The sequence below is a fragment of the Pleurodeles waltl genome, chromosome 11, assembly GCF_031143425.1.
Source record: "Pleurodeles waltl isolate 20211129_DDA chromosome 11, aPleWal1.hap1.20221129, whole genome shotgun sequence".
Lineage (NCBI taxonomy): Eukaryota > Metazoa > Chordata > Amphibia > Caudata > Salamandridae > Pleurodeles > Pleurodeles waltl.
In genome coordinates this window covers 418,004,614-418,032,597 of record NC_090450.1, presented here as the reverse complement: position 1 = coordinate 418,032,597, position 27,984 = coordinate 418,004,614, and the positions used below count along the sequence as shown (strand labels likewise).

The following is a 27,984-nucleotide window of genomic DNA, read 5'->3' as shown; positions in this document are numbered from 1 at the left end:
CTACTCCTGCAGTTTGCAATGGCATCCCTGCTATCCGTAGGTTGCATGGGTCACTCAGGGTGGCTCAAACTCCTGCTGCAGCCCTGGTAACCCCTTTACCACCTATGCCCTGGATATCCTGGGTTCCTTTTACTAGGGACTTATAAGGGGTAAAGCCTTTGCCAATCAGAGATATACCAAGTCGACAAACCAATTTAAGGAGAGAGCAGAAGCACTGGGGCCTGGTTATCATTGATAGTCATAACCCTCAGCACTGGGGGTAAAAAGTGTGGGGGGGTGACTATACATTAAGTGGCACTTTCCTACAAGCATTAGGAAACATTTGTGGCTTGCTGTACATCTTGGACATTTGTGCTATCTTTGATTCAGCAAGGCCTTGGTGTAGCTGTGGTTAAAGGTTATTTATTAGCTTTGATCGGTTTTTTTTGGTGTTTTTTTACATGTACCAGATTAACCATCATTGTTTATATCATCTGTTCTAATGATGTATTTTTTTAAAGCATTCCTCCACCTGTTTCCACCCAAACCTTTTGTGATGCCTCTCATGGGACCTTCATTTTGGTCTCACTTGATATGCACCTATTTTGAGGCAAATCACAGCGGTCTCCTGCATCTTTCTCATAGCGATAACATCAGCTTGTTGCATGAGCGAGTTGCTAATGCTTTCTGTCCAGCAAACACATACCGCATTTTTTCAGGAAAAACTGGTTCTCCGGACTAGAGAGACAAGCCATGCCCAAGGGTGAGACACCATTCCTTATCAGAAAATCCACCACCCCTCCTGCATTCTTTGTGTCATCTCATCCCTCGAAAGAGGAACAAAGGCTTTGTTGTTTAGATCCCAAGAGAACTTTATGATTTTACATTGATCGCAACAAGCCCCGTTGGAAGGGCCATAAGCTGTTTGAGGGGTTCACAGGAGTAGAGAACTGTCAGGCCTTGCAGAAAAGAACATTTCAAGGTGGCAAAATCTGCTGCACATAGGCTTAGAAGCAGTTCCCAGAGAACTTGAGAGCTCAGTCGACGAGGGCCAAGGCTGGTGCCACTGATGGGCACACGGAGTACCTGTCCTGGACTTCTTTCAGGCTGCAGCGTGGACATCAGTTTATATGTCAATGAAGCACTACTGCCTTCATAGCTAGTTCCGTCAAGAGGGGCATTTTGCCCATTCGGTCCTGCAGGGGATTGTGGTCTAAGCTATTTCACAAACCCATCACCTTGGGAGGTACTGCTCTAGTATCCATTCACAAGATGAAGAATCTGCAGTTAGAAGTATCCATCTTCAAAACAAGTTACTTGCCTTTATAACGCTCTTTCTGGCTAATACTCAATAGTACTCTTGATAATCTTGATAATCACCCACACCATCTCATCCCATGCTGTTTATCTTTCTTTTACTAGTACTTCTTGTCAACTTTTCCCTCTCTTGTTCTCTCGAGTGCCTTGTTCCCCATCTGTATTCTTTGTAGCTCGATCCATCCATCTTTTTTTCTCCACTAACTCGCTTACCATGTGTCTCATTTGATATTTGTCTTCATTTTTTTCTCTGCATTCTGTCTTTCTCCCCTACTTTTGTCTTTACTCTTTGCTTATCTTCTTCTCATCCCTTATTTTCTCCCCTATGCCCTTTTTTTCTATTACCCCCTCTCCTGTACAGTCTTAAGGTAATTTGGCACCCTAGGTAAAGTATATGTTTGTATACCTGCAGATTGCTCACCTCTAGAATATCCCATGTGTCAGACTGGATCTGAAAACTATTGCTAGGTCTTCCATGCTGTTTGGAGGGAGGGGGCGCTGGTCCCCATGTCATTTACATAAAATCTGCCATGGTTACATCACTGGAACCTTAAAATGCCTACACGGAATCCCTGATGTCAGTTCCTTATTTTTTTTCCTGCCTTTCGACTGGGATCCGGAACTCGCTCTCTTGTTTGAGAGAGTTCTTCACAAAAAAGAAATTGGTGCAGTGCAAGGGATGTCTAGCACCATGGTAGGTGCTTTATGGTTCCAGTGAAATCAGCGTGGTGTCTTTTCTGGAGCCAGCACCCACTACCAGCGTGTAAGAGCTATTAAAAGATTCTAGATCCAGTCTGATACTTCAGGTATTCAAGAAGTGAGGAAATTACAGGTGGATGGAGCATCCACTAAAAAGCTAGTTACTGAAGGTAAGTAACTATTTTTTTTGCACTCCCCCAACTTAATGGCACCAGTGTTGCTACAACGCGTTCATTCTATACATGTCTTACACCTATGCCCAATAGGAGGCGCAATATAAAGCCTGCCTCAGCTGCTGTTCTTTTCATTTTGTGATGTCACTTTCCCTTTTGTCAGTCTCTCTCTCTCTCAAGGGCAGTCTATAAACACATCTCTCTCTTTCTTCCAGTGTGATGGCCGTGCTATCCCCCTGCCAAGCCTACAAGGTATTGCAGTCCTCAATATCCCCAGTTATGCCGGGGGCACCAACTTTTGGGGTGGAACAAAAGAAGATGATGTAAGTATCCAATAGGAGTCTGATTAATTTGGTTCCTGGCTGTAGCAAGGCATTTGAACAAAAAACAATACGCATGCAGGGCAGATAGCCGCCAAGGACAGCGTTTCAGATGTGCCATGAGGACATTGTAGGAGTAAAATAGGTTGAGAGAGCAAGACTTCTTCAAAGGGAACATCCAGTTAAAAAAAAAAATTATACATCACAAAATAAATTCCTCTATCTTTCTTACACCACGTATGACCTATAACCAAGGCTCTTATTGAAATGGAAAAGATGTAGCAGAAAGATACTGGACCTCATACGTCACAAGTAGCCATGTAATATCTCATACATGATATCAGTGTCTATCAGTTTATAAACTCATAATTCAATTAATTTTTTTATAGATTTTTAAGATTTTTATGCAAAATATCAAACCACGTTATTTAAAGTAACCTTTTGTAAACGAATTTGTTTCTTAAACAATCAACTCATATATACTTTATGAAACTGGGTTTCTGTTTCCTCCTATCACCATTGCAATCAGTTACTTTCCTATTTATAAACAATATCGCTCTATGCATAAATTCATTTCCTACATACATATATATACATTGCAAAAGTACTTTATGGAATTAAGCCCATACGTTCCCAATCTAAATTGAACCTATCTTTTAGAATCCATACTTTTATATTAATATTTTGGATGCTTACGGATATCGTAGTAATTAAGCAAGAAGGTCCCTATACTGACCAAATCAATCCCATTGCAGCAATGCTTTTAAGAAATATGTACATGTTCAGGCATCAACGTTTTTATGTAGCCGCTCTTCTATCACTTGTTTTGGGGTACATCCATCTGCCAAATAACCTAGTTCATAGTAACTTACATCTATAATAACATGTTGCATACATTCCAAGAGTTTATGTAAATAATCTCCAAAAGCTCCTATTACTAAGTTACTAATGAGTGCAACTCTTTCTTAGACAATTAAAATTTCTAAGTCACAATCAAATTCTTCAAATTTGTGCAACTTGTGTTCACACTCTTCATAATTCTATCCTCTTGTGATTCAGAAATGTACATTATATTATATTTGCGTCCTGGCCAAAGCACCATGTACAGTTTTGGTATTTAAAGTATTTAATAATATCCTGTATCATTTTCATGACTCACTCACCATCCTAATATGTAGTCGATATAAGAGTAAGATTTAGCCTGCTGGTTTTGTTCTTATTAGATAAAACAACACTTCCCCATATCCCCATGTTCATTATCTACAACAAATACATAAAACACAGTCCATTTGATTATAAATGTTCATTTTTGTGTCACAAAATATGTTGATTACATCCAAGGGTCTCTCTCCAAATATCTGCTAGAGACTTCTAGTTGCAGATTCCTTGCCTTAGAATTTCCCTCAGATGTCAGACTGGATCCAGACATTTTTCTTTGAGCAGTACCCTTGCACGCTATCAAGTGATGTTGGTCAACTCTACATCCGTTGCTGGCATCGTGGTTGCGCTCTTTTATTTCCACGCCATCCTACATGCAGTTCCGGAGAAGAGCTAGCCTCACTCATTTTTTGACTGACTTTTCAATGTCTTGTCGAACTTTTTGGACCACTTTGTGCGTCAGTATGTCATCCCGGTAGACCAGATTCAAGCCATGTGACTCATATCACCTCATGATGTCAGTGACGGATCCACACCTTATGTGCTTGTGATGCCTGGAGTGCGCACACAACCCAAAGTCATGCTCAGAGTGCCGGGCCATAAACCTGAAGGCTTTGAGGGAGCAGTCCCTAATCTCATGGTGGTCCGGTGCTCGTCGCCGCATCATTCCAGGTCTCGCTCAAGAGGAATTTCATGACACCGCTTGCAGAGCCATCACCACTTTTTCCTGTCCCACTCCAAATCGTTGGGACATTTGAGTCACAAGAAGAAGTTGCTGAAGAAGAATAAACGTTCTTCGACTTTGCCCTGTTGCTCAGATGATGTGACGTGGGAGGAGTGTTGTTGTTCTAGGCCTCTGTCCTCCATTCCAAGCCTGCTTCTGGGTCGGCTCCATGCCTCCCTGATTTTCTGGGAGCCAAAGCAACCCCTGCCCAACTCGGAGAGTTTTATGATGCTATGTGCCTCATCTTTGGGCAGTCTGACCCTCCTGTGCCTCCTTCCGGCCCAGTAGGGTCGGTGGGGGCTCCCTTGCCAGATCCGAACCAACACAGTTTGTGCCATTGCAACCTTCTCTGGCGCCGTTGCCGAAGTCGATGCTGCTGATGTCAGTCAGGCCCACGATCAACATCAACCACATACTGAATCCGTACTCCGACCCAGAAAGACGTTGCCCAATGCTGATTCCGACTTTGACAGGGATCTCATTCCCCAGTTTAGATCCTGACCCTTATACCTATGATTACGGGTACGGTCAGAGTATGGAGGGGTTGCTGGACCCTTTGGAATGCCAGCTAGATGACCCTGATGTAGACTGGGCGAAGGAGTTGCGTGAAGCCGGTGGTCTTGACACCTCCCCTGACACTGGCATGCTGTCTCCCCTTTCTGTGGCTACGGAGGAGGGAGCCTCATATTCAATGGCGGTGAGAAGAGTGCCTGAGGTCCTGAGCCTCAAGTCGCCATCTGTGATTGTCGAAACAAACCTCCTTACTGAGGTGCTTTAGTCTGGGTCTACTACGTATTGATCCCCTTTTGCCATCAATGAAGCCTTAACTGATGTCCAGCTGGGGACGTGGTCTAAACCTAGCAGAGGGGCTCCTGTCAACAGAATAATCGCACACGCCACAGGCCTGTGCCTAATGACACTAAATTCCTACACCTGAGAGTTTGGTCATCCAGGCTTCTTCCTCTTCTGGCGCATTCCCTTCCGCACCCTCGGACAGGGAATCGAAACGACTGGACCAACTTAGGAAGAAAAGGTTCTCTTCCTTCAGTCTGGCATTGCATTCCATGAACACTGCATGCCTTTTGGACCACAACTCCCATGCTTTATGGGATACGGTTGCTTATGTGCTACCACAGGTCCCGGAAGAGGCCCGGGCCATTCTTTCTAAGCTGTTGCTGACGGTAGGGATGCGGCCACGTTCGTAGGGATGCGGCCAAGTTCACGATCCGTTGTGGGCTGGACATGACCAACTCACTAGGCAGATCGGTTGCATTGACGGTGGCTCTACGGCGCCACTCTTCTTTGAGAACATCTGGCTTTTTGGGGGATGTTCGGCAATCGTTTATGGACATGTTCTTCCATGGCACCCGTCATGTTGAAGGCAGGCTCGCCCCAGGCTGTCGTCTCCCACCTGCAGAGTATGGTGAACCTCCTGCATTTGCTGGGGTTCACTATAAAAGTGCCGAAGTCACACCTGACTCCCTCTCAGATGCTCCCTCTCATCGGTGCTGTTCTGGACACAGTGCAGTTTTGGGACTATCAAGCAGTGAGTCCAGGATATTCAAGCTATGATACTGATGTTTCAGCCTCTGTCCTGGGTTTCGGTGAGAATGACTCTGATGCTGCTGGGCCTCATGGCATCCTGCATCCTGCTGGTCGCTCATGCCAGATGGCATATTTGGGCTTCGCAGTGGGACCTGACGTTCTAGTGGGCGCAGCATAAGGGGAATCTCTCCAACATGGTCCAGTGAGAATTGCGCAAGTTCTGCAGTGGTAGCTTTTGAATCACGATTGGGTCAGAGGTAGATGCCTCGACCTTCCCCAACCAAATCTAACAGTAGTAACAGATGCATCACTCCTATGATGGGGCGGCCACATGGGGAAGTGAAGATCAGAGGAATCTGGTCTCCAGCGGAGTCAAGGCTCCACATCAACCTTCTGGAGCTCAAGGAGATCAGGCTTGCATTGAAAGCATTCCTTCCCTCTCTCAAAGGGAAAGTGGTGTAGGTGATCACGGACAACACCATTGCCATGTGGTACTGCAACAAGCAGGGCGGGTTAGAGTTGTGAACCCTTTGTCAGGAGGCCCTGCATCTCTGGACATGGCTGGAATATCAAGGCATATCTCTGGTAGTTCAACATCTGGCGGGCCCTCTGAACACCAAAGCAGACGAACTCCGCTCATGAATGGCACCTCCATCTGGAGGTGGTGCAAAGCCTCTTTTAGCAGTGAGGAGAGCCTTGGCTTGATCTGTTTACTTTTGCAGAGAACGCACAATGTCAGCTGTTTTGCGCATTGGAGTTTCCAAGGCAGCACTCGCTCGGGGACGCTTTTCGTCTAGAGAGGATCTCAGGCCTCTTATATGTCTTTTCGCAAATACCACTTCTGGCCAGAATTCTCAAGAAGATCAAGAACGACCAGGCCCAAGTAATTCTTGTGGCTCTGGACTGGGCACGAAGAGTATGGTATCCCGAGCTTTTGAGCATGGCCATCGATCCTCCACTCAGACTGCCTTTTCAGGATGATCTTCTGTCACAGCAACAGGGGATGGTTCGCCACCCAAACCTGTCCAGTCTCCTCCTCCTTGCTTGGAGATTGGATGCCGGCAGTTGACAGCTTTTGACCTTCCGCCCGAAGTCTGTAATGTTATCTTGGCAGCTAGGCGTCCCTCCACCAAAACGGTACAACCTGTCATTTGAATACATTTGTGGATGATGTACCAACAAGTCTGTTGTTTCCCTGTCTGCACCTCTATCTGAGGTTCTTTTGTTTATACTTTCTCTTGCCCAGCAGGGTTCTGCTTTGGGCACCCTTAAAGATTATCTCTGCCATCTCTGCCTTCCTCAGACTACCTGATCAGCCCTCCTTGTCTAAATTGGGAGATTCCTCAAAAGCCTCACCCACATGTATCTGCCTACCACGTTCATAATGCCCCAGTGTTATTAGAACCTGGTACTCACTTTCCTCATGTGTGCTCCTTTTGAGCCCCTTAATATTTGTCCCCTCCAGCTTCTCACTTTAAAAACAGCCCTTCTTGTAGCCATCACCTCTGCACGTAGAGTGAGTGAGCTGCAAATTCTTTCTTCAAAGCCCATGTAGGAAGCTGGCCTGGTGTGTGGTGAGCACCTATGGTGTTATCACCTTATACCAGGTCCAGGTATCCCCTATTAGTGAGGTGGAGTCAGTGTCTAGGAGCCAGGCTCTCTAGAGGTAGCTGTGGATGAGCAGCCAAGACTTATCTAGGATGCAGGCAAAGCTTATGCAATACCACTGTAGACACACAGCACTTACGCACATGAAAGAACCACACAATGTTATAGAAATAAAGGTACTTTATTGTGGTAACACAAATCCTAAAATGCTATATAGGCAATACACCAACTGGAGGTAAGTAAACACATTATTATGTACACATTAGGAATCAAGAATTTGCATAAAAAGCAATAGAAAACAGTGAAAACAATAGTAAGTACTGAAGGCCTGGGGGGTGGACCAAACCATGTACTAAGAAAGTGGAATGTGAAATTCGGCCCCCACCCATGGAAGTGGAATTGGTAGAGGGGAGCTGGAGGAAATAGGAACCCCAAGAGGTAAGTACCGGAGTGCCCCCCCAGTGACCAGGAGAAGAGAGGTAAGTACCTAGTTCTCCTCAAACCCACCAAAAGGACTTCAGAAGAGGATTTTGCAAGACCAAGACAAGACTGCAAGGGGGATCCTGGTAGAGGAAGACCTTTAAAAGAAGGGGACCAATTCCAGTTCACATTTTGAGTGTCTGGTGGTGGGAGGAGCCACTACCCACCCGTCTGTGGATGCAGGACCAGGTCGACGGTGGATGAAGACAGTCAGCAGTGTAGCACTGGAGCAGCTGAAGAGTTTCTGAAGTGATGCAGTTGACATCCCACGACGGAAGATGGATTGCAGTCGATCAGTGATGTGGAAAAACCACCAACAAGCCTTGGCAAAGGCAAATGTTGTAGAATGAGAAATGGGACCTGCTGGGGACCAGCAAGGCCCAGGAGAACTCAGCCTATGTAGGGGAGTCCAAGGTGACCCTCAGCAGTGATGAATCACAGGAAGAGGAGGCAGCCCCCACAGGTGACCCACAGACAACAAGCACAGTATTCCTGGTGAGGCCCACACAGTGCACCTTGGAAGGCATCACAGGAATAGCACGCAGAGAGCTGTGCATTGTAGGGAAGAGTGCTGGGGGCTAGGGCTACATGGAGCCTGGATATCCCTTGGAGGAGATGCCAACAAGCCTTGGTACCGGCAAGGGGCGCGGTGCACAGGGGTACTGCCCTGCGTGGAGAAGCAAGGGCTTACCATCTCCCAAGTTGGACAACTGGTAGAGAGGACCAAGGGGACCACTCCAGACCACCACCTGTGATGCAGAATCCATGCAGCTCAGGAGGAGAAGAGCTCCACGCATCCCATTGTCGTTGCAGTTGATACCTGTGGATGCAGAGGAGTGACTCATTCGCTCCAAGGGAGATTCCTTCTTGCGTCTCGTGCAGACTGAAGACTCGTCACCCTCAGAGGATACACAGCCGGGAAATGTTGCAGTTGCTGGAAGGAGCCGTGGAAACAATGTTGCAAGCAGAGTCGTCGCTGTGGATGCAGATTGTCGGTTCCTGGAGGGTCCAGTTGCAGTTCCAGTAGCCAGAAGATGAAGTAAATGATGCAAAGGAGTCCTGCAGTGGAGTCCTGCTGGAGTCTTGCACGTCGAATCTGAGGAACCACCCAAGAGGGAGACACTGAATAGCCCTGGAAGGGGGATTGGTCACCTAGCAAGGTGACCACCCATCAGGAGGGGGCTGTGACGTCTCCTCAAATCCTCCCAGAGGCCTCTGCCCATCTTGGATCCAAGATGGCAGAATCAAGTGGCCACCTGGAGGAGCTCTGGGTGCCACCCCTGGGGTGGTGATGGACAGGGAAGTGGTTACTGCCCTTTCCATTGTCCAGTTTTGCGCCAGAGCAGGGACCAGTGGTACCTGGACTGGTGCAAACCGGTTTATGCAAGGAGTGCACCAAATGTGCCCTTTAAAGCATTTCAGTGGCTTGGGGAGGCTACCCCTCCCAAGCTATGTAACACCTATTTCCAAAGGGAGAGGGTGTTGCTTCCCTCTCCCAAAGGAAATCCTTTGTTCTGGCTTCCGGGGCTTGAGCTGGTCAAGCAAGAGGGCAGAAACGTGTCTGTAGGATGGAAACTGTTCGGGCTGCCCAGGAAAACCCTCCAAAATGGTAAGAGCAAAGCTGGGGGTACTCTAAGGTGTCCCCAGAGTGCATGGAATCATACAACCAATAATGGCAACAATATTGGGTATGATTCCAACTTGTTTGAAACCAAACATGCTCAAGTTCGGAGTTATCATTATGTAGCAGGACATAGGTAGTGACCTGTGTCCAGTTCACAGGTAAAATGGCTTCCCCGCACTTATGAAGTCTGGCAAATGGAGCTGGAGTTCGTTGGGGCACCTCTGGGCGATGGGTGACTTACAGTGACCTAGTGCAGTGACCTGCAGTGTAAGTGTGCATGCACCTTTTCACGCAGGCTGCAATGGCAGGCTTGCAGACACATTTTGAATGGACTTTCATGGGTTGCGAAATACATGCTGCAGCCCATGGGGGACCACTGGTGTCCCAATGCTTTTGGGGTACCTAAGTACCATATACTAGGGACTTACATGGGAGCACCAGTATGTCAATTGTGTGGTGTACTAAGTCAGGAAAAACCAAATTAAGGGGGAGAGAGCACAGTCACTGGGGTCCTGGTTAGCATGATCCCAGTGAACACAGTCAAAAACACACGGACACCAGGCAAAAAGTGGGGGTAACCATGCCAAAAAGAGGGTACTTTCCTACAGCCATCTTGGTGATTGCATATCTATAAATTCTGGAACAGAGTTAGGCCCACTTCCCACAGGAAGTGGTCTTATAAGGAGCATAGTGACGCCACGGGTCAGTAGCCCATTGGCGACTAGTCCACACACCCCTAACACACCTAAATTCAGTATTAAGGGTAGTCCCTGGCACCAGAGAAATAGATCCTGACGAGCTAAGAAGACCAATGACATTGAATAGCCGTGAAAGCAGAAGAGGAGAAAAGAAGCAGGTGACGTGGTTCCAAACCTGCCAGCCTGTCTGCATCCCTCGTCAAAATCTGCAGCAAAGTTGACTCAGCCTGCAACTATGACTCCAGAAACCCAGGATGACTGCCTCCCTTCAATAAAGAATTACGACCTCCTGTGAACAGCGGACTTGTTCTCCAGCAATATTCAAAAGAAGGGACTCTGCAGCCTCTGGATCCACCAAAACCTGACACCTGAAGTCACCACAGCACCCGCCATTTCCGACTCAAGTTGAAGTGGACCACCGGTGGCAAAAAGGTTCCCCAGCCCTCCGGAGTCCTAGTACATAGTCGTTTTACCCCTCCTCAACTCCCCGACGATGTCTGCAGCTTCTGCACGCAGCTCCCCTCTACCACGACCACTCTGGTAAGAAAAACCCAACATCTGAAGACTTCTTTTCACCCGTCACCTCTGAGATGTGGAGAAGAAGAGCAAAAGTGCCTACCTGTGTCCGAGCATCGTGAGGCCTGAGGCACACTGTTGGTTCAGCCCATGTGGCCTCCTGGCCAGAGCTTGCAGCCTCTTTTTACAGTGACCCATCTCCATTGGAACTCATTGTAAACCTGACACTGTTTTTCACTCTGCACATAGGTGCCCCTGTGCTGCTGAGGGTGTACTGCTTGTGCTGCCTTGGACCTTAACCACTACTCATCTTAACTCCTGAAGATTGGTCTTGTAAGTCGCTGTAAACTGTTTGCAGAATTTGTTTTCCTTCCATAGGATAAGATTGCAGGATTCATTGCACTGTGTCAATTTTTTAAAGTGAAAAGAATTCTTATTTGAAAACGTCTTGCCTGAACGATTTTCCATGATGCCTAAACATATATAAAGCTACTTGCCATTTTTATAAATTGGAGCGGATGTCCTTTTTGAGTGTTGTGTCTCATTTATTGGGTATTTGTAGGTGTCTTGCACTCCTCTGTGTTAAGCCTAAGACTTCTCAAACACACTACCCTTAAATAGAGCACTATGGGATTGCTTAGCAAGCCCTGCCCACTCACTGGGGAACCCCTCGACCCTTTATGCGGTAGTCACGTACCACATAAAGGACCAGCTTCCTACAGCTCCCAGTAAGGGCTCTATAAACACCAGTTGACATCTATCAGACATTATTTTATTTTTATTTTATTTTATCTTGAAATTCCTGCCATGCTCAAGCCCGCGCATTGCTACCTGGAATCGGAAACTAGTTGAAAGTACTATGTGTTACACATGGAGAGAGGAAGAGGGAGGAGGGGGGATAACTATGGAGGAACACTCCGTACTTAGCTCCCTATAATTCAAAGTACACACGAAAGTACGGGGTTCTCTAGAAGCGGACGTCGCGGATATTAGCGTAGTCCTAGGTTGTATGTATTCCTATTTGGAAGGGTAACGTCAGTGGAATGTCAGTTGGAAATTACCGAGTGGAACAGCGAGGGGAGGGAAGAAGGGAATTTCCTTTTACGGACTAGGTGGTCTCACACACTATATAGTGTCATGCTTCATCATTTGACCACCTAGACCCACCCAGGTAGGACAGTGCCACCTGGGCGGACTCAACCTCACTGTTAAAGGAACAGGAGGGAGTGCGTAAATAAACTTGTTTCTGGAAAGATCGGGATCCAGCTAATCTACTGAAAAACTAAAAACACCTAAGCAGACACCTGTGAAGAGCAACAAATTTAATGGTGGTGTCTGTTTGGTGTAGTTAAAAAGGGGGTTGGGACACCTCTGTGAGGACAAGGACTCACAGGGTCACCTAACTAATTACTAGCCAACATGTTTCTGCCCTCAAAAGTGAGCCAATGAAGGTCTCGGGGCATTCGTCAGGGCCTAGGATCCCTACGTCTCACGTTGGAGGGAAATACTCTATGGGGAAATCAAAGAGTGAGAAAATGAAAAATGAATGATCTACATTACCCAAGGAATTACCTTGAGGCGGCCTATGGGGAGAAAAGCAATTAATTAGCACTCTGGTGGCACACAGCACTGCAAAACCAACCAACTACACACGTGTCAAGGGGATGCATTCATGCACGAAACACATATGTTCAAAAAAGGTAAAATACATGCGTGGAGTGACTGAGTGGGTATATCTACACAAGTGGACAGTCCTATCACTGCAGGGAATTATAGTTCTTACCCTTTTCTTAGAGGCAGCTAGCCTCTGGTATCCAGGAGGGGGAGTGTCCCCTTATAGTCACACACTAAGGGATAGAGATGAACATAAAGACGAAGTGAGGAGAAGAACAGAAGTAGGCAGAATAGATACAGAGGGAGCAATAGGGGGGAAAAACAAGTTCCCAGTAGGAACCCACTATTGCTGGTAGAAAAATACTGGTTAAGAGAAACCGAAGTGACTATAGACAAAAAAAGTAAGATTAAAAGCAATAAGGGCTTATCTGTGTTGCCTGTGATCCGGTATGCCACTCACTACATCAAAAGGGACGCTCGCCGTGCGCCTACTTCGTCCTCTCCTTGGACCGCTTGTGACAAGTGGCTGAGGGAGAACGGTCTATTTATGGCTGTAAGAAATTCCAGGTGCGCCCTGTTAGCGCGTAAATTGGAGTTCAATTAATGTTAATCACCGCCGCGGGCCTCCTTGCGTTACTAGCCTCGATATGATTGCCGTAATGGCGGGCGCACCGGCCAAGCCGGGGCGCCGGCATGAATGTGATCGATTGCAAAGGCGGGCCTCTTTGGGTTGATGGCGCGATGTGCTTTGCCGCACCCGCGGGCGACCCAGCAGTGCTGGGGCGCCGGCATGAATGCGGGCGAGTGCAAGGGTGGGGCCCGAGCCGGAAGATTCCGGCCCGAGCGCCACCAGCGGAAGGCTCGCGTTTACAGTGGACGCTGGGAAATGTAGTTCCCAGCGGTCCCGTAGCCCAAAGGGCTAAGAAAAAAAGGGGAAAAAAAAGAAAAAGCGAGGAAAAACGAGGGAAAGGATAAAGAAAAGGAAGGAGAGGGGGGGGAGAGAAAAAGAGGGGGGGGGAAACGAAAGAAAGGGAGGAGGGAGAAGGGATATTGTAGAAGAAATGCAACCGGGGGGGGGGGGGGGGGGGGGAAAGGGGAAGAAAAAGATAGAGCAGAAGCAGACGGAAGGGAGGACTCATAAGTTAGTCAGAGAAATCATTTATTGAGTGTGAACCAAGGGATCTCATCATTAAGACCATTGGTGTCCGTGTGTAATCTCCAGACCCAACGTTGTTCGGTCTGGAGCAATCTCTGTGTCATATTGGAGGACGATGGAGATAGTTGCTCAATGACCGTCCAGTGTAAGTCATCTGCCGAATGTTTTTCCAGAAGGAAGTGGTTAGTCAATTTAGTAGCCTCTCGTTTACAACGGATCGTACTCCTATGTTCACAGATTCTCGTGGCGACCTTTCTAGATGTCATTCCCACGTATTTGAGGTTACAGGGGCATCTAATCAAATATATCACGTTTTTGCTGTTACAGTTGGTTAGGGATCTTTGAGCCCATGGAGTCTTAAGGTCTAGGTCTATTGTGGTTGACTTTTTGGTGAAACAGCAGACACTGCAGTTGCCACATGGGTAGTGTCCTCTTGGTGGTGGGAGGCCCCATAGTGTGGTTAGTGTCGTCAGGGAATTGTTTTTTTCTTCTTTGGGTCTTGTGTGGACAACCATGTCCCGTATGTTTGTGGCTCTTTTAAACGCATGTAGTGGCTGCTGAAAGGGTAAACCACCAGATATAAGGATTTTCCACTCATCATTGATGATTTTCTGAATCTTATTGGATAGTGGATTGAAGGTAGTCACACACACAATTTGATCAGTGTCAGACGTCCTAGTGCGTGGTTGTAGTAGTTGGTCCCTATTATTATTCCCCGCTCTTTTGTATGCTCTCTTCACCAGATGTGTGGGATAATCCTTGGTTTGCAGCTTACTAACCAATTTCTCAGCGTGTTTGCGGTAGTTTGTGAGGGTGGAACAATTCCGTCGTAGACGTAAGAATTGACCAACCGGGAGATTCTCCCTCAGGGACCTTGGGTGGAAGCTTTTGAATTGGAGCAGGTTATTCCGATCTGTGGGTTTATAATAGACCTCTGTGGCTAGAGCCCCATTGCTTTCATAGATTGATAAGTCAAGAAATGCTAGTTGGTTGTCACCTATGGTCATGGTGAAGTTCAGGAAAGGGTTAGCTGTATTTAACCAATTTACAAAATTCATCGCCTCATCTCTAGTTCCTGTCCAGACCAATAGAATGTCATCTATATATCGTTTCCAGAGTTTAATCTGCTGGGAAAACGGGTTGTCATCGTGGTTGACTACCTGTCTCTCAAAGTGATCAACATAGAGACATGCTAGGCTAGGTGCGAAAGTGCTACCCATAGATGTACCCTGTATTTGCAGGAAAAAGTTATCCTCAAACTTGAAGTAGTTCCTTGTGAGAGCCAAATGTGCCAAGTCAAGTATAAAGTCAGGCGGTGTACGTGACTCTCCTCTATTGGCTTCCAAAAGGTCGCTAATGACCTGCAGAGTGGCCTCCTGGGGAATGTTGGTGTATAGGGATTCTACATCCAGGGTGATCAACAGTTCTCTAGTTGTGTCAAAAGCCACAGAGTCTAATAAGACCAACACATCCGTTGTGTCTTTTAGGTAAGTAGGAATTCTTCTGACCAATGGCTGAAGGAAGAAATCCACAAATTGAGACAGGGGTTCTAGAACCGATCCGATCCCGGATACAATAGGTCTCCCTGGTGGGGGAATTTTCCCTTTATGCATTTTAGGGAGAATATAAAAGTAGGGAATCCTAGGGTTAGCCTGTATCAGGAAGTCTGCCTCATGTCGAGTAATCCAGTCGTTCTCTAAGCCCTTCATCACGAAAAAGGAAATTTCATCTTGAATATCAGGTGTGGGGTCTCGAGATAAGCGTTTATAATGGTGGGTGTTACCCAACAGACGTTCGCACTCATCTCTATACATTTTAAGTGGAGAAATTACCGTTGCTCCCCCTTTGTCTGCTGGTTTAATGATTATCATGGGGTCAGATGTCAGGCCTTTCAGAGCTGAAAGCTCGGCCGTACTCATATTCTGGTATGTTTTTTTGGTGGTCCCAGTAAGTGCGTTGACTTTTAGGGATACTGATTTCTCAAAAGCCAGGACCTCGGGGGGCATCTGTCCCGTGGTTGGGCAGAAGGTGGACTTTGGGCGTAGGCCAGTGTTTTTGTCTGAAGCCTCGTAATGTTTCTCCAAGAAGAACGTTTTCAAGCGTATCTTTCGAAACAAACCCGCTAGTTCTGTTCGGGTTTTAAAGTACTATGTGACCACCTCTCACACCAAGTACAGCTGAGTTTACTATCTTAATTTGATATTTTCAATTATTCAAAAACATATAATCATAATATTATCTCAAAAAAGAAAGAAGAAACTGGAATGTATGTATACTCTACACGATTGAGACGTATAAAAAATATGCTCTGACCGATGCTGAACCATAGATCTCCTGCATTATAGGCCTTTTTGTTCACATCGCGAGCTACTCAGTTTCATAATGTCATGTGTTACCTTAAATTCTATTGATTTTTCATTTCACAAAAACAAATGTGAAAAAAATAATTTAAAAAAAAACTGTAGAAAGGATTTAGTAAGAGAGTCGGACCCATGCCTGCTACATCATCTACTCCACGAATCACACCACCTGCGATTCCATTTAATGATGTCTCTTCCTTGCTTAAAGGTTGTTCTCTTCTTTCACAAGCATCCTATTCCATGTCATGATACACCTCTTGCTTGTTCCATATAGATTCTATCTGTAATCCAACAATGATCAATTAATAGTGCCACTGCTTTATATCTTATCTTCTTATTCTAAGCATATTGTATTCTTCCAAATTATCCTTTTCTGTTCAGTGTTGTCATTCCTTACTTACATTTCATTCGAACTCTTCATATACATTCCTGTATCTTAATACACATCAAGCCAATCTTTAATCCACCACCAATCAATTGAAATGTGGTAGTGCATGCCTATCTATATTTCAATAGCTGTTAATTTGAAAAATGCCAGTGCTTCATGTCTTTTGTCACCTGAGCACCTGAAAGCAATTAATAATGAAAATAAAAGGTACCCAATAGTGAAACGCCTACAGAAAGAACATACTACCACTATAGATTAAAATATCTTTTAAGTTTATGGGTAATGTATACATAAAAAGATGGTTGGTAATTCATGGTGTAAGAAAGAAAGAGGAATTCCTTTTGCGATGTAAGATTTTTTTTTTCTGGATGATTTTAATATGAATATTTGTATTGATGTATGTATATATCTGATAGTGACTTCTAGCCGCAGGTACCTTACCATAGAATATTCTCAGGCATCAGACTGGATCCGGAAATTTTTTGAGCAATTCCACTTACACGCTCATAGGTGCCATTGTTCAGCTCTGCCTGGCTTCTTCCGCATCAGAAGTGATGCGATGCCTATATATGCACCACCCCAGCACGCTGACCTCAGCTCCTTCTTTTCTTTTCTGCGCGATCACTGTGGAGCTGGAAAGATCTCCCCTAAGTCATCCACTTGTGCTTTTTTCTACTTTATTGACGATGACCCAGAAGAAATCTACCGGGTTCAAACCTTGTGGAGCCTGACATCGACAGATGTTGGTGACAGACCTACACTTGGTCACTTTGTGGTGCCTTCAGAAGGACAGCGACTCTGCGTCATGTATGGAGCGCAGTACGATGAACCCAAATGCCTGCCGAGAGCTGGCCATAAAGCTTTTGGACACTTGTTCCTCGACTCTGTACCACTCTAGGCTCTGTTAGCGTGGGAGGTCCTGGAACCATTCCTGGAGTAATTTGTGACCGTCCTCTTCTAACTCCAGGACTATTTCTGGGAAGTCCCACAAGAAGATGTCTAAGAAGCTCTGTGTCAATCTCCATCCTTTGGATACTTGTGAGTGAACAATGCCACAAATCTCGACCTTACTCACATGTGGTCCCTGTGTCTTTGGTGTTGGAAACTGGGTCTGTTCTGCAATTCACTGAATTTCCTGGAGATGGAGTGACCCTGACCTGCATCAGTAGTTTTATGAGGCCATGAGCTTCATTTTTAGGTTGTTGAACACCTGTGGAGTACCTTACAGATCCCACAGGTTTGAGAGGGTCTTCAACCGGAGCTCAGCCGGCAGGTTCAACCTCTGCACCAGTTTGCCCCTTAGGATTCGTTGGTTGTTCCAGAGTGGCCCAGTCTCTGACTTAGCAACCTCCTCTGGGGACCGTTACAGTGGCGTCAAACCCATTGTGATTCCAGACTCTGATACAGAGACGGACTAGCCTTGCATGACATTGTTTCTGCCACCAAAAGCCTGACTTGGAGACAGAGCCCTATTGAACAGAAGGACTCACTGAGGAAAAGAAATGGAAGGGATCTGAGAATCTCTATTCATAAACTGACATCCTAGCAGAATCCATGTCTGATGACAACTGTCATAAGGACCTGGCTGACGCCAGTGGTCTCTAGACCTCACCAGAGGCTGGCCTCCGCTTTCCTCCCACATTGGCTACAGGGAAAGGGGCTTCCTTTGTGGTGAGAGTCCAGAGAGCGGCTGAGGTCATGGAGCTACAGCTGCCCACAGTTCAAGTCAAAAGAAACATTTTGACGGAGGTGCTTCAGCCGGGGGTATCTCCATCAGAACCTTTACTACCCTTCAACAAAGCCCTCATTGATGTCCTGCTCGGGGCCTGGGCCAAGCCCTGCACAGGCACTCCTGTGCACAGGACTATCTCCTGCAAACCTTCACCTTGTGCCCGGGGACCAGGCCTTCCTCACCTAGCATCTCAGCCCTAAGAGCCTGGTGGTCCAGGCCTCAATGTCCCACGAGGCTGGATACCTTAAGAAAGAGGATTTGTTTTCTTCCTCTAGCCTGGTACTACTGTTGTGAACACCACATGCTTGATTTGGTAGTTATTCCCATACAAGTCTGGGATACGGGTGGGCAAGTGCTGCTTATGGTCCCAGATAAGGCTCCAGTCATACTCTCCCAAGCCATTGCATATGAGCGAGATGCAACAAAGTTCATGATCCGATGCTGGTTGGAAACGACTGAGTGACTGAGCAGAGCTATTGTTTCTTTGGTTTCGCAGATCCGTCACGCTTGTTTGGGGAATGCTGACCTTTAAGGGCATGGCCAAGCCTTGCTTATGAACATGCCCTTCGATGCAACCCATCTCTTTAGATATAAGGCGGATTCAGCCTGGAGAGATTTAAGGGTAGTAGGGCCACTGCTTGATCGTTAGGGCTCTCCGTAGCTACGGGACAGACTCATTCGCCTTACACCCCTTCTGAGTCTATGGTAGGGGCTATGAGCCATGTCCTTTCCCATTTGTCATCATAGGCAGTAGGTTCAGTCCATATGTGGGTGCGGATACATCTTCCCAAGCGTCGGGCCCAATGCCAGATGTCTTCCCAATCTACCCCCCAAACTCCTCACCCCCATTCCCAGCAGCTGCAACTTCTGAGCTTTTTTGTTTTGTCCTCAATTCACAATGGACATTCAGTTGGCAGCAGAATTCAATAACATCTGCACCAGTGGAGGGACATAATATCAAACAAATGGGTGCGCCATATTTTCCAATGAGGTTACACTCTCCCGTTCCCATAAACCCAACTGCCACTCCCTCCATACCCAGATTGGCCGACAGAGGACCACCTTCCGCTCTTGCGACAGAAAGTACTTGCCTTTCTGGCCCAAGGAGCCATCGAGAGGGTGCAGCATCCAGGTTGTGGTTGCTAATTCTGCTATTTCTGTTGCCAAAGATGGATGGAGGACGCCGTCCTAACCTAGATCTATGCTTTCTCAAATACTTCTTGGAAAAAGGAAAATTCATGCTGGCTCAGGTCTCGACCCTGGAGGCTGGATGGTTTCTTTGGACTTGCAGGACACTTCCTAATTCTCATCCTGCCTGTCTCCCAACACTACCTGCAGTTCACGGTGCTCCAGGAGCATTTTCAGTTTGCTATGCTCCACTTCAGCCTTACCAGTGCCACTATGATGTTCACCAGTGTGCTGGCTGTGGTTGCAGTGCATGTGCGGAGGTCAGGGATTCCAGTCTTTCCATACCTCGACGTTAGGCTGTTTAAAATGGGCTCACCCCAGGCAGTTGTCTTACTCCTTCAGACTATGACAGACCTTCTGCATTCAATGGGGTTCACTATCAAGATGCCAAAATCACACCTAACTCCCTCTAAGATTCTCCCTTTTATCAAAGCTGTTCTGGACAGAGTGCAGTTTTGGGCTTAACCTCCGTAACAGTTAGTCCAGGATACTCGGGCTATGATTCAGATGTTTCTGTCTCTATCCTGGATTTCAGCGAGACAGACTGAGGCTGCTGGGTCTCATTGCCCCCTGTATCCTGTTCATAAAACATGGCTGTTGGTATATGCAATCATTGCAGTGGGACTTGAAGACCCAGTGGACATAGCATTAGGAAAATCTCTCCGCACAGATATTGGAGAGTACTGCAAAAGACCTGTAGTGGTTCGTCATTAGCCACAGCAACAACAGGTCTCTCTCTCTCTTCGCCACCCAGAGCTCACATTGGTGACAGATGAGTCACTCCTGGGCTGCAGAGCCACCTGGGAGAAGGGGAGTTCAGAGGACTCTGATGGAGTATCAGCTCCACATCAGTTCTGAACTGAGAATGATCCGACTGGCATTGAAAGCCTTTTTTTTTTTCCTTCAATCAAGGGAATGCTAGTTCAAGTGTTTAGGGACAACACCAGAGTCAAATGGTACTGCAACAAACAAATCAAGGTGGGGTCATGGACCCTTTGTCAGGAGAACTTGTGCCACTGGACATGGCTGGAATAGCAGGGCAGTACCCTGGGGGTTCAACACCTGGTGGACTCCTGAATGCCAGAGCAGACAAACCCATCCATTTATGCCTCATGGATCACAAATAGCACCGTCGCTAGGAGGTGGCGCAAGGACATTTCATTGGCGGTTCAACACCTGGCAGGCTCTCTGAAAGCAAGAGCAGACAAACTCAGCCATGGATGCTTCATGCATCACAAATGGTGTCTTCGCTTGGTGGTGGTGCAAGACCTCTTCCGGGACTGGGAAAAGCTTTGGTTAGATCTAATAGCCATCACTGAGAATGTGCAGTGTCAACACTTCATGCAGGAGTATCTTCTGTTGCAGCAACATGGCAATGTGCTGCACCCGAACCTGTCCACTCTCAAACCTTCATGCTGGGAGACTGAGCTCCAACAATGGAAGATGTTTGATCTCCCGCTTGAAGAGTGTGATGTCATTCTAGCAGCCAGGTGTTGTTATACTAAAACCATCTATGCCCTTTGGTAGGAGAGGTTTTTCCCATGGTGTACCTCTAAGTCAGTTGACCCTCTTTTTGCACCTTTGTCTGAGGTTCTTCTTTCTGTTTTATTCCTGGCCCAGCAAGGACTTGCTCTGGACACAGCAAAAGGATGTCTGTCTGCTCTTTCCACTTTTTTAGGGCTGCTGGGTGTACCTTCTCTGTTTGTCACCTGTTGTGACTAGATTCCTAAAGGTTTGCAGCATATGTTTGCTCCCACGCTCTTCATTGTGCCTCAATGGGACTTGCATTGCGTTCTTACTTTCCTCATGTGTTCCCCTTTTGAGCTGATACATAGTTGCCCTCTATGACTGTTGATTCTCAAAACTGTCTTTTTTTGTGACAATAACATCTGCCAGGAGGGTTAGCAAGTTACAATGTTCTTATTTATAAAGCTTCCTTGCACTTCATTTTTCACAGACAAACTGGTTCTATGAACTCAGGAATCCTTTTTACGTAAGATGGACACACTTTTTTCACATTGGGCAAAACTGATTTATCCCCCACCTCTTCTTCATCCTTCAAAAGAAGAGGAGAGACCAAAAGGAGCATTATTGTTCTCTATTGATCGAAACAAAGATTTCCGGGTGGACAATCAACTCTTTTTGGATTGCAGGGGCAAAGAAAGAAAAGGCAGTTTGAAAGAGAATCTTCTCTCGAAACATCATCCTCGGTCTTAAGATCTGCTACACAAAGGCCAGGAAGCAGCCCCATGAGGGCTTAAGAGCTCATTCCACCAGAGCTACAGCTGTGACTATTGCATTAACTAGAAGAGTCCCAGTGTAGAACATATGTCAACAGCTACATGGGTATCACTGCACACGTTTGCCAAACATGCCTTGACAGTCATGACAGTCATGTCTGGTTAGATGGGCAGTTTGCCCGTTTGGTCCTCCAGGACTTCCTAATCTGAAAACAATCTGCAGACCCTCCTCTTGGGTCTATTGTTTGGTATCTTGTAGGAAAGTACCCTCTTTCTTGACATGGTTACCCCCATTTTCTGCCTGTAGTCAGTATGTTTGACTGTGTTCACTGGGATCCTGCTAATCAGGACCCCAGTGATAATGCTCTCTCCCTTCTGACTTGGTAACTTGTACCATTTTCACCCCACATTTGACATACTGGTGCCCCCATGTAGGTCCCTAGTACATGGTACACAGGTACCCAGGGCATGTGGGTACCAGGGGATCCCCATGGGCTGCTGCATGTATTTTGCCACCCATGGAGAGCCCATGCAAAGTGTTCTGCAGGCCTGCCATAGCAGCCTGCGTGAAAGGGTCCAGCACACCTTTTTCACTCCAGGTCACTGCACCATGTTACTGTAAGTCATCCCTATGACAGGCCCTCCTAGCCCAGAGGGCAGGGTGCAAGTACCTGTGTGTGAGGACACGTCTTCACTAGCAGAGGTGCCCCCACAAACTCAAGTACCATTTTCGGGGACTTCGTGAGTGCAGGGACGCCATTTTAGGCGTGTACTGGAAATAGGTAGAAGAAGGACTGCTAAGCTGAAAACCCCAGCAGAGAAGAAGGAAGACAACAACTGCTTTGGCCATAGACCTACCGGCCTGTCTCCTGCTTCAAAGAACCTGCAAGAAGGACAGGGATATATATATGCAGCGGGCCCAGCAACCTCTGACAACTCCAGAAGACTGCCCTGCACCCCCAAGGACCAAGAACTCCAGAGGACAGCGGCTCAGTCCAAAAGAAACTTTCAACCAAGGACTCCCACCTCACTCCGGATGCATGAGTCCTGACCCTGTGTGCAGGTGGTCCACCGAGTAAGAAAGGGTCCCCAGGCGATTGGGAGCAACAGCCCACCCGGGGTTGACCCCTCCAAGCCCCCACGACGATGCCTGCAGAGATTATCCTGAGGACCCCACTGAACACGAGCTGTGGAGGAAGATATCCGACGCCTAAATGACCCAGGCCTTGGATAACCTGACCCCCGGTGCAGCATCGAGCAGCAGGCGGCGCTCTTACCTGTCCAACCCGTGGTGTGCCTGGGACACCCCCCGGACCTCGCCTGCAGCCTCTAAGTGACCGTGGGGTACCCTCATAGAGTTGCATTGGAAACCTGACGCCCTGTTTGCACCCTGTACCCAGCCGCCCTAGTGCAGCTGAGGGTGTGTGTTTGATGCCTACTTGGGGTCTCTCCAGTCCTCCCTTGACCCAGCCTCTCTTGAACGCCCCTGGTCTGCCTTCCCAGTTGCGGGTACATACCTGCTGGCTCACCGGATTCCGAGTATTCCCCTATCTCCATCGGAGCCCACATTAACTGGCCTCTCGTTTGACCTCTGCACCCGCCTGGCCCCGTTTTGCTGGTGGTGGGTTTTTGTGGTTAAATTGAACCCCCCAACGACGGACTACCCACAACACAAAGATAGGAACTCTAAGTTGAATTACTTACCTGTAAAACTGTACAATCTTTTCTTCCCCCAGGAACTGTTGAACATTGCAGTGTCCATTTTTAAAATAGCCTTTTGCCATTTTAAAGAAAACTGTATACATTATTGATTCCATTCAAATTTCTGGTTATAACTATGCAAAAAGTACCTTACATTTTATGTATTTCCCTGCAAACTGAATCTTGTGGTTCTAGAGATAAATTAACAAAACACATATTTCTATTTAAATCCTATTAGTCTGGAGTTAAGTCATTGAGTGTGTGTTTCTTCTATTTCTTGTGTGTGTACAACAAATGCTTAACACTATCCTCTGATAAGCCCAACTGCTCGACCACACTACAACAAATAGATCATTAGTATTATCTATTATTGCCTCTGTAAAGCCTCTGGGGGACCCCTGGACTCTGCACACTGTATCTCATTTTGATATAGTATATACAGAGCCATCTTCCTACAGGTTGTGTCTCATTTATTGATTCTGTGTCCAAAAAATGCTTACCACTAGCCTTTAATAATCCTTACTGCTCGCCCACACTCCACAAACGAGAGCTTTTGGAATTGTCACTTTTACTTCTGTAAACCAATAAGGGTCATTGTAGTATATCAGACCTCAAAAAATCTGCTCGCCCACTCGCTACAACGAGTCAGATTTGATCAAGTCGATGTATTTTTAGCAACTACTCCTCCGTTCTGGTGGGTGAACTTAAGCTGGAAGGAACAGGTGTTCTGTTCATTCAGAAAGTGAATGAGCAATAAAGATGCTTTTATATCTTGTTTTTATCTTGTTCCATATGCTGTCTGTTCAAGGACAGACATCAAGTGTCAATTTGTCTTTTTTCCAATTGTTTATTATCTTATCCTGGAAAATGGTGTTCACTCTTGTATTACAGTTAGAGCTGTCTGACAATAGTTGTGAAACAAAAGGCTGCAAGGTGTCAATTTCTTTTTCCCTAACGCAACATTTAAACAACTTGTAAATTAATTGTACAGTTATTCCAAAATATATCAGGAACTACGAAATAACTTTTTTGTGTAATTCAAAAGTGTGATGCAAAGACTTAAATAGGATGAAAACAAATCAGAACACTTTAGTTAGTGTTGTGCCAATCCAGAAACTGGATTTCCAAACATTATACACTATTTAGTTTTATTGGTGATATCACATCATTGGGAAATGTTGTGGCCATTTGAATGGAAAATCTGCTGACTGCAAATACGTGTGCTACCAATTCATGCTTCAGGTGTGTGTTTATGAAAAGTGATAGATTTTAAACATGATTTGAGAAACATTCCTTCCCCCGCCTTGATGACAATGCGGTTAATGAATTAGAAGGCAAGTCATCGGTCATCTGTATCATATATGTGGCTAGATTTGTATTATATATAGCAAACGTGTAGCCTAATAAATCAAAGTCTTTTTGACACAGAAGACAAGCTGAACTCACGTTTTGAAGGTGCTCTCATATGTGATAAAGAAGAAACTGGCAGCTCAGTGAATTAAAATATTTGCCCAGGATCACATAAATTGAAAACAGTTTATGGGTCAAGAGCATTATTCTTAGGTCAAGTAGATTATTTCAGTCATTTTAATGATTTATGTAGGCCTGTATCTGCATAGTGTACGCCTACATTTGGTGCACTGCATAGATAGCCAGCTCACTACAATGTTGGATTGCCAAATGTATTCAAATATGCTATGCTAAAGCTCACAGAACTTTACCTATCTCTCCTAGAGCTCACTCCACTTGTAAAAAAAGGAGCCTTAATGGCCTTCCTAGGAAATATTCTTATAGCTGACATATATGTAAGGTGGCTACGTGGTCTAACATTACTGTGTAGATGTGCTGGCCCATCAACAAGCCAGGGTTGTTCAAGCAGTTCTATGTACACTATTTCAAACAGCTGTAACCCCCATAGATTAGCCACCTTTTATTGAGGAGGACTGATTTTCAGTCTGTGTTAAGAATGTGTATCTACAGCCACACATGCCTTGAACGGAAAATGTTACTTACCCAGTAGGCATCTGTTCGTGGCATGTAGTGCAGTAGATTCACATGTGCCCACCCTCCACCTCGGACTTCTGTGTGTGTTGCAGTTAGTTCTATGAGTTACTTTTATAAGTTCTCACACATTAACTTACCATGGACATCTTACTATTCTGTACTTCACACTCCATCCACACCTGCCTTGTGGGAAAACAATCTAACAATGGAGTCTATGCCTATGCTCATTACTAGCAAGAGGAGGAGTCACTCTACCTCGTGACTAGAAACACTTTCTTTGAAGAAAAAAAACTGGCATGCTTCCGAAACCAACTATAGATGGAGTAATTATGCTAAGCATGTAAATTTACAGCACTTCATGCCATGAACAGATGCTTACTGGGTAAGTAACATTTTCATTTCCTCCCTTCGACCTCTCTGTTGATGGAGGTTGTAGGAGGCTGGCTCAGTATATGGTGTACGCCTATAGGTGAGGCACCCTATATTGAGTCCAGGCAACCCTTAGTTATAGCGAAGGCAGCTCTAGATAACCAGATCTCTCATAAGGGTAGATGTGGAAAGAAGCTAAGGCTTATCCAGGAGGGTGTAAAGCAGTTGTAAATACCACACTGATCAGTCAGTGATGTACACACAGGAAAGAACCACACCAGTGTTAGAAAAATATGTTATCTTTATTATAACACACATTCTACAAGTAACTTTGGTATTTCTCCTAACCGGAGATGTGAACATAAAAAAATATAGTTAGCAACAGGTAGGTAAAGACATAAGATAACATGCACTACCAACAAGGACCCTTAGGACTGGGGAAGTACTAAAACCCCCAAGGTAAGTAGGTAGGATTTCCCAGGCGCCCGTGTGCAGAATAGTAATCTCGGGTCAGTATTTCAAGCATAACATGGTGAAGTCGTGGTTGGAGTTTTCGCGTTTTGAGGACCCCTCCCAGAGGACCGAGAGGAAATCTGTTGGAACAAGGGAGGTTCGATAGTACCCCCACCCATGGATACCCAGAACAGTGGAGTACCTACACCGGGGAGCCCAGGTACATAAAGGGTGAAGTTGTGTCGAACCTCCCATTGAGTCAGTGGGGACCTCGGTTTTCCAGCTACTGTCATGACCTGTGAAAAAGGTCGGTGGAGCCCAGGCGAGGATTCCTGAAGAAGAGGACCTAAGGAAAGAGGGGACAGAGTCCAAACCACCCAGTGGTGCCCAGGCAGTGCAGGAGAGCAATGCCCACCCTTCTCGGATATGCTTTTCTGTAGGACGATGGACGAAGTGCAACAGTGGAGTCCAAGCGATGCAGGAAGATCCCAGGAGTAGTACATGAGCTGTCCCATGCCGGTCATCGAATTGCAGCGGAGACAGTGTTCATCCGGACCCCGACCAGTGGTTCTGGTGTCCAGGTTGCAGACGTGTCTTGCATAGGAGATTTGCAGACAGTTCCTGAAGTCTTGCAGATAAATCTAAGATCTGAAGAGAGCTACCCTGGTCTTTCTTTGACAGAGTTTGACTGTTTTGTCAAGTTTTTTGGTGAGTTTTTGGTGCGTCGAGATGTCCCCAAAGCCGTGCGATGAGTGTCACCGCATGTTGTTGGTGACGGATCTGCATCGGGTCTGTTTGTGGTGCTTGGAGCGCGACTCAAAGTCATGCTCCATGCTCTGAGTGCCGGGCAATGCAACCGAAGGGCTTGAGGGAGCGGTCCCTCAAGCTCATGGCGGCCCGGCACTGAACTGCGCGAAGGTCCCGGTCTCGCTTGAGGGGAAGGTCTCGAGACCGTTCGCGGAGCCACCACCTTTCTTCTTCCTTCAAGACTTTGGGCACAGGTTAGAAGAAGTCGTCAAAGCGGTCCCGTCGCCCTTCGACTGCACCCCGTCGCTCAGTTGATGCGACACGGGAGGAGCGTTGAGGCCTCCATCTTCGGAGCCTGCTTCTGGGTCCGCTCCGCACCTTCCTGAATTTCTGGGAGCTAGAGGGACCCCAGCCCAATTAAAGAAGTTTTATGAGGCCATGCTCCTCAGTTTTGGGTGGACCCTTATGAATACCAGGATGACCCATCTTTGGACTGTGCATAGGAACTGGGCAAGGCCAGTGGACTGGACACTTCTCCAGACTCTGGTATGCTGTCTCCTCCTACCGTGGCTACGACAGAGGGAACAACTTATTCTATGGTGGTCAGTAGGACAGCTGAGGTTCTTGGCCTTTGAGCTACCTACTTTAGAGGTCAGGTCCAGTCTCCTGGCCGAGGTGCTTCAGCCAGGAGCTTCCACATCTGAGCCCCTTTTGCCATTCAATGAAGCCCTCACCGATGTCCTTTTGGGTACTTAGTCCAAACCCAACACAGGGTCTCCTGTGGACAGGACTATTGCACACCGCCATCTGTCCGCCCTGTCCGACCCTAAATTCCTGTCCCCACACCCCATGCCTGAGACTCTTGTCATCCAGGCTTCCTCAGGCGCATTCCCTTCTGCACCCCCGAATAGGGAATCAATAAGGCTGGAACAATTTTTGGAAGAAGGTGTTTTCTTCCTCCCGTCTTACACTGAGGTCCATGAACACCGCATGCTTATTGTGCCGCTATACCCACTCTCTGTGGGATACGATTGCACCAGTTCTGCCGCAGATACCAGCGGAGGCCCATGCTATTGTCTCCCAAGCTGTCAACGATGGGAGACATGCGGCAAAGTTCACGAACCGATGTGGGATGGACACGACCGACACGCTGGGCAGATCGGTTGCTACTACGGTGGCTTTGAGATGCCA

At 46.6% G+C, this 27,984-nt stretch overlaps 1 protein-coding gene across 4 annotated transcripts in view; it reads left to right on the top strand.

The window, feature by feature from the left end:
* The window catches only part of DGKD (diacylglycerol kinase delta), a 1,336,482-nt gene that overhangs the window by 858,674 nt on the left and 449,824 nt on the right, over positions 1–27,984 (top strand). For all 4 annotated transcript variants that reach the window (XM_069213762.1, XM_069213763.1, XM_069213760.1 and 1 more), the window contains one exon: positions 2,384–2,491. In XM_069213762.1, coding sequence (XP_069069863.1) covers positions 2,384–2,491 — 108 coding nt within the window. The remainder of the gene's footprint in view (positions 1–2,383; positions 2,492–27,984) is intronic.